Source organism: Petaurus breviceps, unplaced genomic scaffold, assembly GCF_028583685.1.
Source record: "Petaurus breviceps papuanus isolate PSGF00001 unplaced genomic scaffold, PetGlider_PUasm1.0 189, whole genome shotgun sequence".
NCBI lineage: Eukaryota > Metazoa > Chordata > Mammalia > Diprotodontia > Petauridae > Petaurus > Petaurus breviceps.
In genome coordinates, this window is record NW_027185809.1 from 51,543,246 (window position 1) to 51,563,337 (window position 20,092).

Consider the following 20,092-nt stretch of genomic DNA (forward strand, 5'->3'; position numbering starts at 1 on the left):
ACTGTCCTAAGTGCTGGGGATACAAAGAAAGGTGAAACCAGTCCCTGCTCTGAAGGACTTCACATGAACAAAGTGATATGAATACATTATATTGCTACAAAATTAAATTCAGCAACTTGGTACAAAATGCTAATAAAGTCTAATGAAAACTAGGAAGGGATAAAAGAAGGAAGGAAGGGAAGGAAAGGAGGAAGGAAGTTTAGGATGAAGTTATTCTAAAATTACATTTTCTATCTCTGAAGGAGAATTTAGCCATCTATAAAAAGCATATATAGCCAATAATCTTTCACACTTCCTGTGGAAGCAGACAAAAACTCTCCTGCTCTTCCTAGAAATATTAAGAAAGCGTTTAGAAGTAACCTTGTCTGAAGCCTTAACTAGTGTCTTGCTTCATTCTCTCTGATAAGCCCCATAAGGATTCTCCCCTTGAATTAGGGTAGTAAGTAACTAAAGGACAAAGACAAGGGAGCCCTTGATTGATGCAAAATAGTTCTTTCCAAATCCTTGGAAGAACTAATCACCTGCCTAAGAGCAGTATCCTGCTTATTGAAAGGATTAGGGTATTGATCAGATGAAAAAGGTCTCTGATGACTTCAGGTCATCTGTGACCAAGCTTGGGAGGATGGACCTGGGAGAATTCATGAGAGGAGTGGTCATAGAGGGATTCAGTGGTTTTATGATTCTTCAAGTTTAAGTGACTATTGTTCTAGATAGAAGAAGCAGAATGTTAAGTTTGACTTTAAGTTGTATAATTATGTTTTACCAGATTGTGAAATTTTTCAATATTTAAGAAACTGACCAACGGTATTTCAGAGTTTCTTGTATTGGGCAGATGTCCAAGTGTGTGAGGGGACTGACAGTTTCTCTAACCTGAAAAATGCTCAGATTTATAATAATAAAATATTAATTAAAATGGTTCTGGTAGGCTTGTGTCTACAATGCAGAATACAGTGTTAGTTTTTTCCCCTCAACACTGTTTTATCTCTCAGTAGAATGCAAATTTCCTCATTTTTAATCCCCAACATTTACCGTAGTATACGTTTAGTCATTTCAGTTGTGTCCAATTCTTCATGACCCTATTTGGGAATTTCTTGGCAAAGATATTGTAAAGGTTTGCAATTTCCTTCTCCAGATCATTTTACATATTAGGAAATTGAGGCAAACAGGGTTAAGTAATTTGCCCAGGGTCACACAGCTAGCAAGTACCTGGGACCAGATTTAAAATCAGGAAGATAAGTCTTCCTGACTTCAGTCCTGGACTCCATCCACTGCACCATCTAGCTGCATAGTATACGCTTCATAAATATTAATTATTTAGATATGACAAAATTTTAAATCCAGGTCAAGTTTTCTCCAACATCCTGCATACTTTTAGATCAACTCTCCTCCAAAGATTAGTTGGTATAGTACAAACTTTTTATTTTTAATATTTTATTTTTCCCCAATTACATGTGAAAATTTTAATATTTGTTGGGGGTTTTTTAAGTTTCGGTTTCCAAATTCTATCTCTCCATCCTTACTCTCATCTCTCCCTGAGATGGTAAGCAATCTGATATAGGTTATACATGTGGAATCATGTAAAATATTTCCATATTCATCATTTGGTGGAACAAAACTCAAAACGGAAAGAAGGAACGAAGGAAAGAAGAAAGGAAGGAAGGAAGGGAGGGAGGGGAGGAGGGAGGGAAGGAGGAAGGAAGGAAGGAAGGAAGGAAGGAAGGAAGGAAGGAAGGAAGGAAGGAAGGAAGGAAGGAAAGAAGGAAGGAAGGAAGGAAGGGAGGGAGGAAAGTAGGAAAGAGTGAAAAATAGTATGCTTCAGTCTGTATTCAGATGCCATTGATTCTTTTCTCAGGAGGCAGATAGCATTTTTCATTATGAGTCCATTGGAATTGTCTTGCATCATTGTATTGCTAAGAATGGCTAAGTCATTCACAGTTTTTCATTGTACAATATCACTGTTACTACCGTGTTTCCCGGATAAGACCCGAAAATAAGCCCTCCTCCGAAAATAAGCCCTATTGAGATTGCTACTGTAGTGAAGGTGATCCCCTGCACTACATGCTACATTACGGTACCCTCTGTATGCACCGTCCCCCCCACCCCCCCGGGTGAAAAGCACGCCACGCTCCGAGCTGCATCCAATCAGAGCTACAGCTGTTCTTCCCCAGTGATTTGCTTATTGAATAAAGGTACATTTTTTTGTTCACATTTACCTGTTTATTAAAATTGCTGTCAATGTTCATTAAAATAAGCCCTCCCCTGAAAATAAGCCCTCTGGTGTTTTTCTGCCCAAAAAATTTAATAAGACAGTGTCTTATTATCAGGGAAACACGGTATGTACAATGTTCTTCTGGTTCTGCTTACCTCACTCTGTATCAGTTCATCTAAGTCTTTCCAAGTTTTTCTGAAATCATCCTGCTCATCATTTCTTATAGCACAATAATATTCCATTACAATCATATAGCACAACTTCTTCAGCCATTCCCTAATTGATGGGCATCCTTACAATTTCCAATTCTTTGCCACCACAAAAACAGCTGCTTTAAATATTTTTATACATATAGATTCTTACCCCCACACACACTTTTTATCTCTTGGGGATACAGTATCTAGTATTGGTATTGCTGGATCAAAGGGTGTGCACAGTTTTATAGCCCTTTGGGCATAGTTAAAAACTGCTCTCCAGAATAGTTGGTTCAGTTCACAACTTGTACCTAGTTTCTCACATCCCCTCCAACATTTGTCATTTTCCTTTTCTCTCATATTAGCCAATCTGATAGGTATGAGGTGGTACCTCAGATTTGTTTCATTTTGCATTTCTCTAATCAATAGTGATTTAGAGCATTTTTCATATGACTATAGATAAATTTGCCAGAAAACTGCCTGTTCATATCTTTTGAGCTAAAGAACAGATGGTAGGGGCAGATCCTTTTTTTTTTTTAATTGATAAGAGGTAGCACCTCAGCTGTAGATTCAACTAGGAAGCAGATTCTGGAAGAGTAAGCTCTACAATCATATATGCCCAGTAGAGCAATATACCTAGCAGCAAACAGTCAGCTGTAGTCACAAAGGACCTACTGGGAGCAATGTCTGGCAGGGACTTTGTCACATGAGAACAGTAGGTAGCAGGCCTGATGGTAGCAGAACAATGATTTTGGCAACCCTATAATGTAAGTGAATTGCCTCTTCATACATGCTCTGGCAAAACGTGTCACCTACCTATGTGTTTTCTTCATATGTGCCCTGGACACATGTTCCTTGAATGATATTGTTGTTCCCTGCCTATGTTCTCAGGTAATTTCCCATTGATGCTATAGGTATTTTAAGGAGAGTGTACCTCAAGGGTTTGTGAAGAAATGTTTTATTGTTACTTTTCTCACTTTGGGAATTCATTAAATACCTTTACTAAATTGTGCTGTTCCATAGCTTTGAGCAGATACACTAAGTTTAAGAACTAAGGCCTCTTTGTGAAAAGGGGGTGCCCCAGGTGCTAAATACAAATAAGTGATTTCTTAATTATGTTTTCCATTAGCCATGCTAATCCAAATTCTCTCTACAGGCACAGAACATTCATACAAAAGTGATCATTTACAGGTAAATTCGGAAGTTCAATAATTAGAACATGACTAAAAACTAACCATTTATGTTCTAGATGTACAATTCACATTACCAGATATTGTTATATATATTTAGAAAATTTTAATTACCATCATGAGGTTTTTTTTAGTGAATGTGAAAACCTGTAAGCATGCCATTTTAAAATCTCTCTGGGGTTTTTTTAATTCATCTAAAAACCTTGTGGCAGCATAGTGAATTTAATTATCTGAAGCTGGTTAAATGTTACTATGACCTCACCAGCGTCTGCTTCTGACTGTTTCTGGACCCAAGGGAGATGTGCTAGATGAAACCACCAGACCCCTCCTTGCAGAGACGAAGCCAGCAGCACAAGCTGCACATCGGTTCCCGAGTTGACTTTCCTCCCTGTAACAGGAGGCTTCTCTACGGGGGGCTAGCAGCATCTCATAGCAACAACAGACCGACCAGCTTGGGGTTGTGAGCATCCACCTTCCTGACTTCGTGCGTAGCTCAGAGGACCGGCAGAGAAGAGAGAGACCTGAATTCTTTCCTCCGCAGAACCAGAGCCCGGTTAGAGGACCACCTCCTTACCGTATTTTCGCCACATTCCCGATCCACCACCATCCTCCACCACCCTCCACCACCCCCTCCTTGCTCAGTTTAGGCTCCACACCCTTTTTTACCAGCCTCATAATCCCGCCCCTCCCAAAACAGACAGTCTCGCCTTGGAATTGGGGCCCAGCCGAGCGAAAGATGACCACGCCCCCTCCTCTGCGCCATGACGCCACAATCACAGCCGCAAAAGCCCCTTAGCAACCCGCCTGACGACCGTCACCTAGGACGACGGAGGCTCCATCAGGCTTCCTCTTCCTCGGCTTCCGTCGCCGCAGCTGCTGCAGCCGCCACCACCGCCGCGGCAGGGTGGAACGGGGTGGGTGGGCTGGGCTGGGCCCGGAGATCAACTGTCGGGGTAGGGTAGAGGGGGGCCCAGCGTATTCTTGCAGCGGCAATAAGGGGAGAATATGGGAGGAAAGAACCAGGACAACCCCCGGAGAGGTAAAGGGGCCGCCCTGCACGGTGGCGGCGGTGTGAAGGCCCAGGGAAGGGAGGGGGCGGGGGGACGGCACCTTTTGCGTGGGGCTCGAACCCCATTCCCTCCCTCCCACCCCTCAGTCCACACCTACCCCTCCCGGGGCTGCTGTAGTCCCCCCCAGACTCACGAGTGTGACCTCTGCCCTCGCGCGGTCTCCACCTTTCCTTGTGCAGTGGACCACCCTCCGACCACCCAGTCTCTCAGCCTCGTCCCTCCGAGTCTCAGTTACCCATCTGTAAAAAACGAAGGAGTTGGACTAGATGATTTTTAAGGATCTTTCTCGTAGCGTTAAAAAAAAAATCTGTGACACGTCCACGTGGTTCCCCTTCCACAGAGTTGAGTTGTATACTCCCCTCTCCTTTTTCCTTTTTCCTTTTTTTTCTTTTTTGCCGCTTGTAGTAGATTCCCTTTGTCACAGGGCCCCTTTCTGGCTCTGAATTGTGATCTTGGGTTATTGTGATGCTGTTAAGATGGTGCAGCCAACCCGGGAGAAAAGTGGAAAGAGCCTGATTTTGAACCCCAGCCCCGGGGGTCCGGGGTGGCTAGCATTTACAGAGAGTCTAAGGTTTGCAAAGTGCTTTTACTTATGTTATTTCATCCTCAAAACAAACCTGTGAGGTAGGTGCGAATATTTAACCCGATTTTACAGCGAGGAAACTCATGCTGAGAAAGGTTAAGTGACTTGCCCAGTCAAGTAAGTGTGTGAGGCGGAATTTGAACTATGGTCTGTGGACATCAAGCCCAACACTCTTTCCTTTGGGCCACACCCGGCATCCTCTCTAGATCTCAGTTTCCTTTACTGTAAAAGGAGAAGGTTCAACTAGGTCAGTAGCCATTTTGTATGTCATGGCAGTCTGCTGAAGCCCATAGACCACTTTTCAAAATGTTTTTAAGTACATAAAGCGAAATACATAAGATTACAAAGGAAACAGTTCTATCCAGAAATTTTTTTTTTAACAAAACAAGTTCATGGACCCCAAGGTTAAGAACCAATAAAACCTTTTTTTTTTTTTCTGTGACTTAAGGGTATGTGAACAGTCCCTCTACCCCAAGCAATGAATTTTCTGCCCCTGACTCCTTCCTCTCCCCACAACATATGGATTTGTCCTTGCCCAGATAAACTGAAACTGGTTGATAACAGAACTCTGAATTACCTGCTGTGGTTATTTTCAGTCCAAGTATTTCGCAGTCAGGACAGCAGATCTAAGAGGATTCATTCCTGAACTCAAATAAAGCAATATATAGTCCTTGAATACAACCCTCTATATTGATTTGAAAGAGTATCTTTAAATGAAAATGTTTAATTGTGCCTTGAAATCTCTTAAACATTTGACAGTGATCTTTGTCCATCTTGTTAAAAAATAATTAACACTTAATTGAGCAGTAAATTGATGCTAAATATATATATATATATATATATATATCTAAACCTTACTTGTACAACAACCTTAAAACGCAGTAATTTTAAAAACAAAATTATTGTGAATACCTTTTCCTTAGAAGAGAAACTAAATGCTTTTGTGATTTTGAGAGTTTTATTCTCTCTCAAAGAACCCTTTATCCTATTTGGTATATTCTCAAGGTGTGTATAGTGTAATTCTGTGCATGCAGTAGTTTTTCAGTATATAATTATTGAATGAAAAACTCATAAGCTAAGATTAATGCTTTAATAATATAACCAGTAAAGTTAGTTTTTACTCATTTTGCAATATAGTTCTTACTCAGTTTGCAAAACAATTGATTTAATTTAACAAACATTAAGCACATATTGTGTACAAAGCACTATGGTAGATGCTAGGGATATGAAGGGGAAAAATTAAACATTCCCTTCACTTACTGAATTTACACACTGGGGGAGGGGGAGACCACATATACATCAGGCATTGTTATTGATTTCAGAATTTTAAAATAAATTCCATCCAATATATAGTTGGCCCATTTGCCATGTGCCACAAATTATTAATAAGCCAAATGATCATTAAGTATATAAAAACTAATATATAAATTTTAAAATTAAAATTTTTATACTTTCCTATCAGTTTATCTAAAGGAAATCTTTAAGTATTTCAAAGTATACTTTACCAAAGGTTAGTTTAAAACCTTAAAAAGACAATTTTGACTCCTTTTTTTTTCATTCCTTTATATGCATGACCTATCATATCTCAGTCATTCTCTTATAGAACAAGCTTGAAGTACTAATTTGACCATGAATATTTTGAACATATTTGATACTTGTCCTATTTAAGATCCTGTCCTTTCCCCTATTTGACTTTTATGGGAGCACACATTTTTCTCTCACACAATTCACTGAGATCTAACATACAATTCAGTTAAACTTTACAACATTGCAGGGCAAAATGTATTGTTGAAATATCTTATACATACAGTTCACATTTGTATGCTTTGGGTAAGTTTGAAGTATTAAATGGCTCCTTTCAAGACATAGCCTTTTGTCACTCCCCTTTACTCCCTAGGTCCTTCTACTGGGTCCTGAACAGGTTAGAGTTCTACTGACTTGTTCACCCTATTCTTAGTTTTCAATTTTAAGTCAAGGAACTGCCATTATCAACCCTCTTTTATTGTTTGGAGCAATAAAACTCATGTACAAACCTAGTTTTTAGTAGAAACTGTGAGATTAGCAGCTAATGTATCTAGTAACTCAGCTTATACCTTTTTTTTTTCTGCCTCAGGTAACCTAGTTTCTTTCTACCTCTTTCCTTTGACCTACTACCAAGGCTGTGCCCTAACTGTGAAAGTTTTCTAGTTCTTGTCTTTTTCCCACATTAGAATGGACCTTCAGCTTTACTCTTTGAAGCTGCCATCTTGACATCAGTTTCCTTCAGTCTCTCCTTTTTGCACATCTTGTGTCCAACCTTAAACTTTTTTTCCATATTTTTTCAGCAAGTACAGATTTTTCACAGCTGACCTCTTAGCTGTGTTGAATTAATAATAACCTCTCTCCTTTGCTACAATCTCACAGGAGATAGTGCTTGGCCTGGGCAATTCCTATCCTCTTACAACTTTGATTTCACTCCCTCCAGTTTCCTTTGGGACCTTGGTTTATCTTTTCCTCTCATTGTCAGTCTCCCCCTTTCTACTAGTACATGGGAGGCATTGTGGTAGAATGGAAAGAGTGCTACCCGTGTTTCCCCGATAATAAGACACTGTCTTATTAATTTTTTTGGAAAGAAAAACACCAGAGGGCTTATTTTCAGGGGAGGGCTTATGTTGTCCTGCCTCTGCTCTCAATGGCGCCAGCAAGCAAATCACTGGGGAAAAACAGGATGACGTGCTCACTGCTGCAGCTCTGATTGGATGCAGCTCGGAGCGCGGCGTGCGTTTCAGGGAGGGGGATGGTGCATACAGAGGGTACTGTAATGTAGCGTGTAGCGCAGGGGATCACCTTCACTACAGTAGCAATTTCAATAGGGCTTATTTTCGGGGGAGGGCTTATTTTAGAGGAATCTTACACAGTAAGGGGAGGGCTTATTTTCAGGATAGGTTTTATTATCGGGGAAACACGGTAGGTTTGGAGTCAGTCAGAGGACCTCAGTTCAAATCTCTGTTGTGCTTTTAACCGTCTCTGTGAACATGTGCCTTGGTTTCCTCATCTTTCATGAGGTTGTTGGACTATATGATTTCTAAATGTAACCTTTCCAGCTTTAAATCTCTGATCCTTCCTCTGCCTACAAATATATTTGAGTCTCCTATATCCTTAAAAAATAATTATAACCTCATACCCTCATCATGATACCATCTGACTTTTCTTTTTCTGTCATATTCCATTAATTTTTGAGTACTGTCAATTCTCTCTGAAATATCTCCATACTTTGCTTTTAAAAAATCCCCCTCATCTCTTATTCAGACTATTTAATTTTCCAAGTGGCCTTTCTTACTTTGTGCCTCTCTCCACTCCTGTCCTTTACATAGAATTAATCTTCCAAGTACACAGATCTGATCATGTCATTACCCTGCTCAAAAGCCTTCCCTATTGACTCTAGTTTAGCTCTGTAAATTCCTTAGCCTGGTACATATCTCATCATTACATCATCATCTCATCTCATCTCTGCCTGTCTGGTTGGATATTTTGACTTCTGGGCAGGGCTTCTATTTAAAGAGGAGGCTCAGCACAGTTTTCTCACATTTTCCACCAGCTAAACTGCTTTTGGACTTCTTTTGAACTCTCCTTCATGCCCCTGTACTACAGAGGGGCTTTCCCTCCTGCCTCGACCCTTCTGGTTAGATTATTAGCTCTTGATGGCAGAAATTGTCTTTCTTTTTATTTGTATCTCTAGTAATTAACACAATGCCTGGCAAATAGTAGGATGTTTATTGATTGATTAATTCAAAGCTTTCCACTTCTAGATACATTCCAGGAAATTTAGACTTCTAGGTGTTTTTCAGTCTTGACCTTCATTTCCTTCCTAGAAATAGGTTCCTTTAATCCCTTTTGATGAAATCCATTTCTTCTTTTAAGACCCAAATGTGGGTAGAAGATCTCCATGAAGACCCTCCTTGAACAGCACCTCCCTCTCCCACAGCCACTCCATCAGTCATCAATCTGAACATGATCTCCTCCTCACATTTTGTCACAATACCATGGACTTTCCCTTTGATTTGATCACTTTCTGCATACTTATTTGTGTATATAATATACTGTCTATTAGATTTCAAACTTCTTAGGGGCGGCTAATGGTACAGTGAATAGAGCACTGACCCTGGAGTCAGGAAAACCTGAGTTCAAATCCTGCCTCAGACACTTAACACAAAAATACTGTGTGACCTTGGGCAAGTCATTTAACCCCAATTGCCCTACCTTCCCCCCTCCAAAAAGAAACTAAAAAAAAAAAGATTTCAAACTTCTTGAGAGTAGAGATGATTTCCTCACATTTTTATGTTCTCAGTGCCTACTTACTACTTGATACAATAAAAGTTTAATAAGTGTTTGTCCAATTAAATAACATCTGTGGTCAATTTATCATTTCACATGAAGGATATAAAGTCTTAAAATATAATACTGAAGTTAAGTGCCATAGAATCGTGATTGATGATGTATTCTAAGAAAACTTATTATGGCAATAATGCAGTTTTTAAAGAGTATTCAATAAAATTGCAGTCTGCTATTTTAGTTAAATTAAAATTTTATGACTTAAAAATTATTCTCCATTTTATATCCTTTGTCAGAAATTTTTCTTTTGTCCTAATTGTCACATTTTTGTTAAAAGTCAGAACAAACTTTGCCATGCCCAGATATGGTCCATCAAGCCCATTTACAGGACACTTAAGCATAAAAAGTAATGGTAAGTGAAAAATAGTGGTTAATGAATGTTTTGTTAAAAGGTTGGACCATATTTCTATGTGCTATATGTATATTCATGTTAAACTGCATGGTTTAAAAGTTATTTCACTTAGCGAGTTACAAATCGAATGTGTCTGTTTGGTAACTATTAAAGTAATTTTTAGATCTTTATAGGAAAACTTCCAGATTCAGTGATTCAGTTTTTCAAATATTCAGTGTGTTAACACAAGTTCAACCACCTTCTGCACCTAAGGCTAGTTCACCCATCTTCACTGACTCCTGCTGGCTGCTATTGATGCTGCCTACATATAACCCTTAGTTGAGAGCATGCCTTCCTTATTTAAATAGAGATTAATAGGTGGCGTAGAATAATTTTAATTCTGTGTTAACATTTTGTTGAGGCCTTATCCCTGATGTGATTAGTTAGAAACATTGAAAGAACATTGGAAAAGAGATTTATTTATAAGGAATCATTATCAATAAAATAATACTTATAGATCTGCCTTGTTTAGTAAGATCTCTAGAACCTGCCCCTTTGAATGAGAAAAATATTTGATATTCTTTTCCTGTAATTCTTTATTAGGAATGTGTTTTGTAAAACTAAAACTTCTTTATTTTTACCATTAAGGCAAATTTATATTTTGTGAATTTTTTATATTGTAATTCTTGAATTACAAATGAATATGTTCTCAACCAAATATGGGGGGAAATTCTTTTTTTACAAGCATAGGAAAGAGGAGTAGGAAGATAGGACTTTTCAATTATATCTTCAGATCTCTTGATTTGCCTTTTTAAGATCTATTTACAAATATGTTTATAATTTTGAACATCTCTTTGGAAAAAAATATTGCATTTTGCTTGAAATTCATAATTTCAAAGGTAGACTTAGAAGCTACATAAATATTTTCATACATCTTTAAGATGGTGATTATTTAGAGGGTTTTAAGCAATCGGGGTTAAGTAACTTGCTCAATGTTACAAGGCCAGTTATTTCTGGGTGTGGTGCTGAGCGTTCGAGCCCAGGATTCGATCTCCAGGTCGGTCCCGACACTGGAGCCGGTGCTCTTACTCGCTGAGCCACGTGGCCGTCCGTAAGCAATTGGGGTTAAGTAACTTGCTCAAGGTTACACGGCCAGGTGTTTCTGGGTGAGTGCTAAGTGTCTGAGCCCGGGATTCGATCTCCAGGTCTTCTCAACACTGGAGCCGGTGCTCTTACTTGCTGTGCTACCTGGCCGCCCCTAGAGGGTATTCTTGAAATCGTTTGGGTGAGGTTTGGGAAATGTGCCTCTGTGGAATTTGAATGGATTGCTGTAGGTACTTTATAAGATAGCATAGTAACTTTGGAAACAAGGCATTATTAGGCTGATGGATATGGCAGTGGTTTTTAAATAATAACGAAAGTAGGATCTTTGATATAGGTTGTGTAAGTGTTTATTTTCTTTTGTTTGTTTGTTTGTTTTGTTCCAGATTTAAGAAATGAAGTATAAGAAAAATGCCATACCACCTTGTTTTCAAATATGAGCTTTTTTAATTAGGAAAATTAAGAGCCCTTAAGCAGATTTAGTATTGCAAATATAAGGAAAAATAGTGTTTTACAAGAAATGGAATCTGAAATGCCTGTAACCTTTTCTTAAAATTCTTGGGTGCTCTCTGGAAAAGGTTGCATCTCACTGGTAAACATATGAAGTCAGGCTCAAATTACTTAATTTACTTTCTCAATATCTACTTAATTATATTTCATAATGATTTATGGAGATGATTTTGCTTATCAATAACTGTTTCTTTGCTTATCTGATGTCTTGGTCATTTTTATACTAGACTGAAATATGTAATTATCAAATGTGTTTTAATTTTATAGCTTTTTGCACTGACTCCTCCTCTCTCAGACTAAGTACCCTCTACCTGATCAAGAACCACATGGCTGTTCACTATAATAAAATTCTTTCAGCCAAAGGTAAAAATGTGCATATGTGAACCTTCTACACACAATTTTAGCCCCTTCAGTTCTCATTAGAATTCACCTGTAGCAAGAATGGGTAAATTGGGTTGTAGAAAGATTCATGTGATTGGTTCAGCACCTGGCTGAGATCAGTTTAGTTAACATCTGCAAATTTATGCCTTTTCCATAAAACTGACCTTTTAATCTGTATTTGAATGGTGATATAGCCCTGAATGTACTTTTTTCTTGTCTTTCTTATTTATATTTTGTCTCTTTAGCATTTCATCTTTGATTTCAGTATACCAAATATTTTCAAATTTGTTTCTTGTTTTTTATTTAAAATAGAAAAGCAGCCAAAAAAACTACTTTTTTAATGGCTTTAAAATTTAAGTTCTTTTCTATTACATTTTTGGTGATTTAAACTTAGTGTTATTTTCTTCAGTGATATTTTGCTGAATGCTTAAAGTTTCTTCACTTTTTTCAATTGCTGCAGTTCTTTATTTTAAATAACCAAAATTGTCCTTTGTTTTGACTAAAAGTTAAGATCACAATATAGTTTTCTGTGACATTGTTAAAACCATTGTGCATGCTTTTTAGATACAACTGCTTAGTAATTGTCTAAAATATTCTTCTAATGTTTTAATATTTCTGATGTTACACACTTTTTTCCATGACTTTAATGTCTATTCTCATCTGCAGATTTGTAGATAAGCTTCCTATAATGTGATAGATAGTCTACACAACTGCCCATCACAGTCCTGAATTTAATGGTAGCTAGTTGTGTGGCCCGGGGCATGTCAGGTCCTCAGTTTTTCCTCATCTGCAAAATGAGGGACCTGGATTACATCATCCCTGTGATCCTTTCCAGTGCTAACATTCTTTGAGTCAAATCTCCTACTCTTATTATGTTCATTGACTGGAGGGTAACTTTTTTTTTCTGGCATCAAGACATTTTCTCTTTATTTCTGACTAATTTTCAGTTTGGAAATTTGAAAGTTCCAGGGCTACATTTCCTAAACTGTCTTCTTTTAAACCCTGGCATTCTGTGCATTGTGAATGGTGATCTATGGGAAAATGTTTATTTAGAAGCAGCAACAGGGAATAATAGAAAAAACACTGTCCTTACCTTGTATTCAAGAGATAACTGGATTTGCATTGTGCTTCTGATACTTAACTGTGTGACCCTGGGCACTTAACTGCTCTTAGCCTCATCTTCCTAATTTGTAAAAGGGGAATAATAATACTTACATTATCTACCTCACTGGGTTGTCTTAAGGAAAGTACTTTGTAAACCTAAAGAGCCATAAAAATTTTAATTATTACTATTAGTGGTATTTCCCTCTGTAATATTAAACATGAGGTTATAAATAGATCAGAAATATTTAGTATCTACAGAATTTGAGGGGATATAAAAATAGGTTTAATTTTTACTTTTTACACCAAAATTTCATTTACTTTATCCAGTGGGTTTTCCATACCCCCAAATTCCTGGTACCAAAATCTGGGGTTCACTTAAAACCCAAAAGTGGGCTTTTATTTTAGTTAAGTGGGCCAAATTAGTTTGGGGAACCCTGTTCATAGGTCAGCTGCTTCCCTGTTACTGAACATTGCCCTTTTTGCTTTTTTTTTGTTTGTTTTCATTAAATTTCATTCCTTGTGTCCATTTATGTTTCTTTTAATTGTCTGTAACTGGAGGAAACCCTGGCCTGGAATCAGGATCTGGTTCCAAATCCTGTCTCTGACATTTACTACCAGTATCATCTTGGGCAAGTCGCTTTTCCTCCCTGGGATTCAATTTCTTCATCTCTAGAATGAGGGAGTTGGACCATCGGCCTCTGAGGTGCCTTTCTGCTCTAGATCTCTAATCTCTATGATGCTTGTTTATGTGATTAGGGTTTAGATGTAGCTATAGGCAATTTTAAGGAATTTGGGGATCAAAGGTAGTCTTCTTGCCAAGAGATTATAAATTAATGATCCCTCTATTCTTAAAGAGTATTTGTAAATAAATATATTATTAGAAATAAGAGCTACAGATTAAAAAGCAGTACATGAATTTGGCCTTTTAAAAGTCTGAACAAAGAGTGAATTGCTAGTTGAAAACAATATCTATTACAATTTTTGGCCCAAAGCTGGCTCTTGATATGTTTGAGAATTTTAATTTGTTGCATTCTATTTTCTGTCTTATTTAAAATATTACTACAGTGTCTCAGAAAGTAAGTTTTCCTTCAGCAATAGATTAGTGTTGCATTTCAAAATATTTGAACTTCCTGCTATCCTTTTTTACCAAATTAATATTAAATAAATCTATGCCAACTTTCAGTTCTAGCAAACCATTTCTCTGGGTTTATTTTCCATCCTGCCCTCTATCCAAAATTTATTTAGATGCAGTAGTCCAAAAAATTTCACAGTTCTACTGAATATTCCTGTGTCTTTTTTTACCCTTCAAACAGTGGTTTAAGGACTATTTAGTATTCTAAAGACTAAAAACTTTAAAACAATGTATTTTTTTATTGGAAAGATCACTGACTAGGAGTTGAGACTTAGATTCCAGTGTCAATTGTCACTAAATAGCTATGTGACCTTGTACAAATCTCTCTCTTTCTCTGAATCACAATTGCTTCATATGTAAAATGAGAATTGTACTAGATAACCTTAAGATGTCTTCTGAAATTCCATGAAATCTATATAATATAACTTTGAAAATGTATTGAATATAAAACTGGAACATAAAACATTAAACTGTATTTCATTGTGTTATCCCCAAAGCACTAGAACAGGGTTTTTTTTTTTTGTTGTTCAGTTGCTTTTTAGTTGTGTCCAATTATTCATGACCCTATTTAATGTTTTCTTGGCAGAGATACTAGAGTGGTTTGCCATTTCCTTTTACAGCTCATTTTATAAATGAGGAAACTGAGGCAAACAGGGTTAATTGACTTGCCCAGGATCATACAACTAGTAAGTTTCTGAGGCCAGATTTGAACTCAGGAGGATGAAAATGAGCTTTCCTCTCTCCAGGCCCAGCACTCGATCCATTGTACCACCTAGCTGCCCAAAACATGGGTTATAAGACTTTAAAAATAAAATATGCTAAATTATAAACAAACTATTTTATTGATGATTCTGAGATAATTATTTGAATTCATAAAAAATTAAGCATTGATCAGAATACTGATGAAGATATATCATCTATAGAAAAATAAAAGGTTTTGATTTTGCTAAATTTTTCAAAATATAATGTTTTTGAGGACTTTTTCTAACAACCAATATTAAGTTTAGAATTATTATTAAATTATATGTTTTTCCTTTTCAGCCGTTGTAGATTGCTCAATGCCAGTAAGCATGACTTCCAGCATTAAATGTAAGTAATCTTGTTGCCTTTTAGTAAAAGCACTGACAATTTTATGTATAGGACATAAATTGTAAAAAGTACTGGTAGGAGTCAGAAGATTTGAGGCTTTGTCTTTATTCAGCCACTCCTTATCTAAGTATAGAACATTAGTCAAATCACTTTTACCTCTCTGGACTTCAGTTTTGTCATATCGGTCAGTAAGCATTAAGCTCCTACTATGTACCAGGCCCTATGCTAAGCTCTGGGCATACAAAAAGAGGCAGAAGATAAGTCTCTGGCCTCAAGTAGTTCATGGTCCAGTAGAGATTAGAAGCAAACATATATGTACAAACAAACTATGTACATCATAAATAGGAAATAATTGAGAGGAAAAGTTTAAGAGGGGCTGAAAAAGGCTTCTGGTGGCAGGAGGTGAGATTTTAATTGGGACTTGAAAGAAGTCAGGGAAGCCAAGAGGTAGAGATGAGGAGAAAGAATATTCCATGCTTGGTAGACAGCCAGACAAAATGCCTGAAGCTGAGAAATGTAGTGTCTTATTTATAGAAGAGCCAGAGGGTCTTTGACATTGGATCCAAGAGTAACTGCGGGAGGGGGGCATCAGGTTCCAGAAATGTGTGGAGGCTAGATTATAAACGGCTTTGAACTACAAACAGAAGATTTATATTTGATCATAGAGGTAATAGGGAGCCACTGCAGTTTATTGAACAGGATAGTCAGACCTGTGCTTTAGGAAAAATTCCTTTGTCAATTGAATAGAAGATGGATTTGAGTAGGGAGAGACTGGTAGCAGGCAGACCCACCAGCAGGCTGTTACAGTAGTACAAGTATTAGATGAGGAACGTCTGCACCAGGGTAGTGGCAGTGTCAGAGGAGGGAAGGAGTTTAATTCAAGAGATGTTGCAAAGGTGAAATTGACAGGCCTTGGCAACAGATTGGATAGGAGAGGGTAAGAGATAGTGAGAAGTCAAGAATGTCACCTAGGTTGCCACTGGGAGGGACTGGGAGGATGGTGGTACCCCTGAAAGTAATAAGCGAGTTTGGAAAGGGGGAGGGTTTAGGGGAAAAGAGGATGAGTTCAGTTTTGAAGAAGATGAGTTTTAGATATGTGCTGAATAGAGGTCTAAATGTCAGAGATATGAGACTGGAGGTCATCTAAGAGATTAAGGCAGGTTAGGTGGATTCGAGGATCATCACAATAGAGATGATAATTAAATCTGTGGAAGCTGATTAGATCACTAAGTGAAACAATAGAGACAAAGAAGAGAAAAGGTCCCAGGACAGAGCACTGTGGAGCATACAAGCTTAATGGGCATGACCCAAATAAGGAGCATTTTCCCTTAGGAGGAGAACCAGGAGAGAGTAGTGTCCAGAAAACCTAGAGAGAAAAAGCATCAAGGAAAATAAGATGATCAACATCAAAGGCTGCAGAGGGGTTGAGGAGAATAAGGACTGAGAAAAGATCATTACATTTGGCAACTAAGAGATTATTAGTAACTTTGGAGAGAGCAGTTTCTGTGAAATGATGAGGTCAAAAGCCAGGTGTAAGGTGTTAAGGAGAGACTGAGAGGAGAGGAAGTGGAGGTATCTGTCATAGAAGGCCTTTTTGAGGAAGTTAGCTATAAAGGGTGGAAGAGATAGAAGACTGGTTAGTAGGGAGTAGAAGGATCAAGAGAGAGTTTTCTGAGGTAGAGGAAGACCTGGACATTTTTGTAAGCAGTAGGCAAGGAGCCAGTAGATGAGGAGAAATCGAAGATAAGTGAGAGAATGGGGATGACAGAGGAAGCAATCTACTGAAGGAGACAATATGTAATAAGATTTCTTGTATAGTTCGAGGGATTTGCCTTGGTAAGGAATAAGGCAACAGCCTCTTCAAGTGAGATGGGTAAAATGAAATGATTGGATTAGGTTACCTTTAAGGTCTCACTCAGTCTTAAAATTCCTATTATTCTTACTGCCTTTGAGACAAGTAAATTAGAAACTAAACATACTGTAATTGACACTTTTCTCCAAATGACTGAATTTTGTCTGCCCACATAGATAGTTTAATTTCCATTCATTTCTTCCTAGTAGCCTAGTTGGAAATCCAGAGGAATGTTAATAGTTAGCCTAGATGATTTTGAGTTATTAAAATCAGAAACTTCTACATAATAAAATTATTTTAAGGATGCCAGTTGATGCCTATAGATATTATAAGCCTATATTATTTGAATTTAAGCCAAGAAATTTTTATTAACAGATCAAGCAAAACATTCCTATATGTGCTTATTTTAATAGTAATGATAGCATTAAAATGATGTTTTCTAATTTGAAGCTCATTTTTGTTGTTATAATTTAAAACTAATCATTCTTAACATAGATTATGTTGGAAGAAAATATTGAACTCTTAACAGTGCTTGGTGCATAGGAGGCACTTAATAATTACTTGTAAATTGATTGATTGATTGACAGAACAGCCTCCACTACCAAGGAGTTTACATTCTAGTGGAGAAGAGAATAAGTACATATATAAATATATTTAGAATAAATAGAAAGGTAATGAATACAAATAAGTATAAATTTATTAAATACACTGTAGTTTGTGAGGGAAGGCTTGAGCAGTTTGAGAGATCAAGAAAAGCTTCACATAAAATTGTTATGGTGCTTGAGCACTGCCTTAATACAAGAGAGCGATTCTATGAGATCAGGAAGTTATAGATTCTAGGTATGGGAGACAGTCAACACAAAGGCTGCAGAGCATAGGATGAACTGGGATGGGAGAGACTTGAGGCAAAGAGGCTGTTGTAGTAACCCAAGTGAGAAGTGATGAGTGCCTGAGCTAAGGGGATAGCAATAGCTATGTGAATTGAAGGAAGTACTTGGATGTAAGAGATGTTGTGGAGGTAGAAACAGCAAGATTTAACAACTGATTGACTCTAAAAGGTGAGGGAGAGTGAGAATACAAGCATAATACTGAGTTGGATATGAATGCTTTACAATAGCTAAGCCAGGTAGATCTTGTATAAAGAACAGGTAGCTATTTTAAGCACAAAAATGTATATTTTCTTAGAGATTATGCTTTTTAAGTCTTGTATTATTGCAGAATTAAATTATTGCTTATCATCACAGTCACAAAGACATATTCAAAATAAATGCTGTGACTGAGCAAAAGTTTGCTATGTCTGGGCCTTTCTGAATCCATCCTGCCTTTACCTGGTCTCACCTGAATCTGGCTGGACTTTCAGAACTCCATCTTTGCCTGTATCTTGGTCTTGGTTCCTGGAATTGCTCCTTTCCCCTTGCTGCTGTCTGTGTCCCCAGAGGCAGACCTCTTTCTTCCAGCTTGAGCTCTAGGTCCCATTTACTGCACTGGAATGAAATCTCTTGCAGGAATGCTGTCTGTTTTGTAACAGGACCTGATAGCTCAACAAGCTCAAATTCTCTCTTATCAGTAGCACTTGGTCTGGTTTTTCTACTAGACATCTGCCAATTCCATTCAATCCAACAAACACTTATGAAGTGTTACCTGCTGGAAATGTCAAGGCAAAAATAAAATCATTCTTCCCTCAAGACGTTTATACTCTTCTGGAGGGTCAGAACCATGTCTGCAGATAAGTAAAAGAAGAGAGCACTAATGGCTGGGGGGTGGGGGGGGAACTGGGAGGGAAGGAAGATCAGGAGATACTTTATTTAAGAAATCAATTGAGCCACCAAAATGGAAGTAATAAATGTCTTTACTAAAGTAGCATAGAACACAAAGTAGCTAGGTGGCTCACTGAATAGAGCACTGGCCCTGAAGTAAGGAGGACCCAAGTTCAAATCTTCCCTCAGACACTTGACACAAAAACTAGCCGTGTGACCTTGGGCAAGTCACTTAACCCCAATTGCCCTCCAAAAAAAAGTAGCATAAAAGATAAACCCAAAAAACATCTGCATACCACAATTAAGTATTAATAAATATGTCTTTTGTGAGAACAACAAAATGAATCAAATATGTGTGCATTAACTTAACAAGAAATACAAGATAATTGCAACTTCAAAATTATTTTGACAAAAATCAAGGAACTGAATAGAGTAATATCCCCTCTTAATGACTAAGTGGCACAAATACATAATAAAACCATAACTTCTTCCCAAACTAACATTTTTCCCAAAACTGATTTTTAGATATTACAGTACCAATCAAAATGCTAAAAGGTTATTTTACTTAATTGGATAAAATAATCAAAGATTTTTTTTAAGGAAAAAATAAATGGGACTATGTTGGCACATTGTAAACACTTAATAAATTACTGATAGAGAGAAATTAGCACCATCAAATCTCAGAATTTACTATATAAATCAACATTTATAAAAATCATCTGATGCAAGAGAAAAAATAAACAGATCAAGGAACAGAATAAATAACTCAAAATTTGATCCAGTGCACAAGCATTTGACAAATCCACACTTAAAGAAACCCTGCAAAAAATATTGTGGTGTTGAGAAATGATCAAGAGGTAGCCCAGCTTGGCAGAGAGAAAATTAATTAGCCTAGGAGTGAAAAAGCTCTGGAAGTCCACCTGCCTCACCTGCATGTGTGTGCATATATGGGGGGTAGGGGGGGGACCTGAGCAAACCCTTTCACTACTCATTACCACAGACAGCAAAATCTATGTCTATGAGGTGCAGAATAACAGTTTGTTCAACAAGTGTTTATTCTGTGCCTGGCCCTGTGCTAAGGAAGTGTCCTTACTAGAAAAGCAAGTTGCACCAATGAAATCATAGGTCCAGGTCAAAAGAAAAACAGTAAATGATGAATATGGGAAATTCAGAGAAATACAGCCAGCCTTACCTTTACCAGTGCAGCTCAGTACAAGC

The 20,092-nt window shown here is 37.6% G+C and overlaps 1 protein-coding gene across 5 annotated transcripts in view; it reads left to right on the forward strand.

Annotated features, from left to right (window-relative positions):
* Nucleotides 1–4,386: 4,386 nt before the first annotated feature.
* SPATA7 (spermatogenesis associated 7) overlaps nt 4,387–20,092 on the forward strand; it is a 61,952-nt gene continuing 46,246 nt past the window's right edge. Inside the window, exons 1-4 of one of the 5 annotated variants that reach the window (XM_069092384.1) lie at nt 4,387–4,507; nt 9,895–9,969; nt 11,827–11,922; nt 15,218–15,265. In XM_069092384.1, coding sequence (XP_068948485.1) covers nt 9,912–9,969; nt 11,827–11,922; nt 15,218–15,265 — 202 coding nt within the window. In that variant the 5' untranslated portion in view covers nt 4,387–4,507; nt 9,895–9,911. Of the gene's footprint in view, nt 4,633–9,894; nt 9,970–11,826; nt 11,923–15,217; nt 15,266–20,092 lie in introns of all 5 variants that reach the window. The other 4 variants (XM_069092383.1, XM_069092385.1, XM_069092386.1 and 1 more) reach the window with 4 other exon arrangements.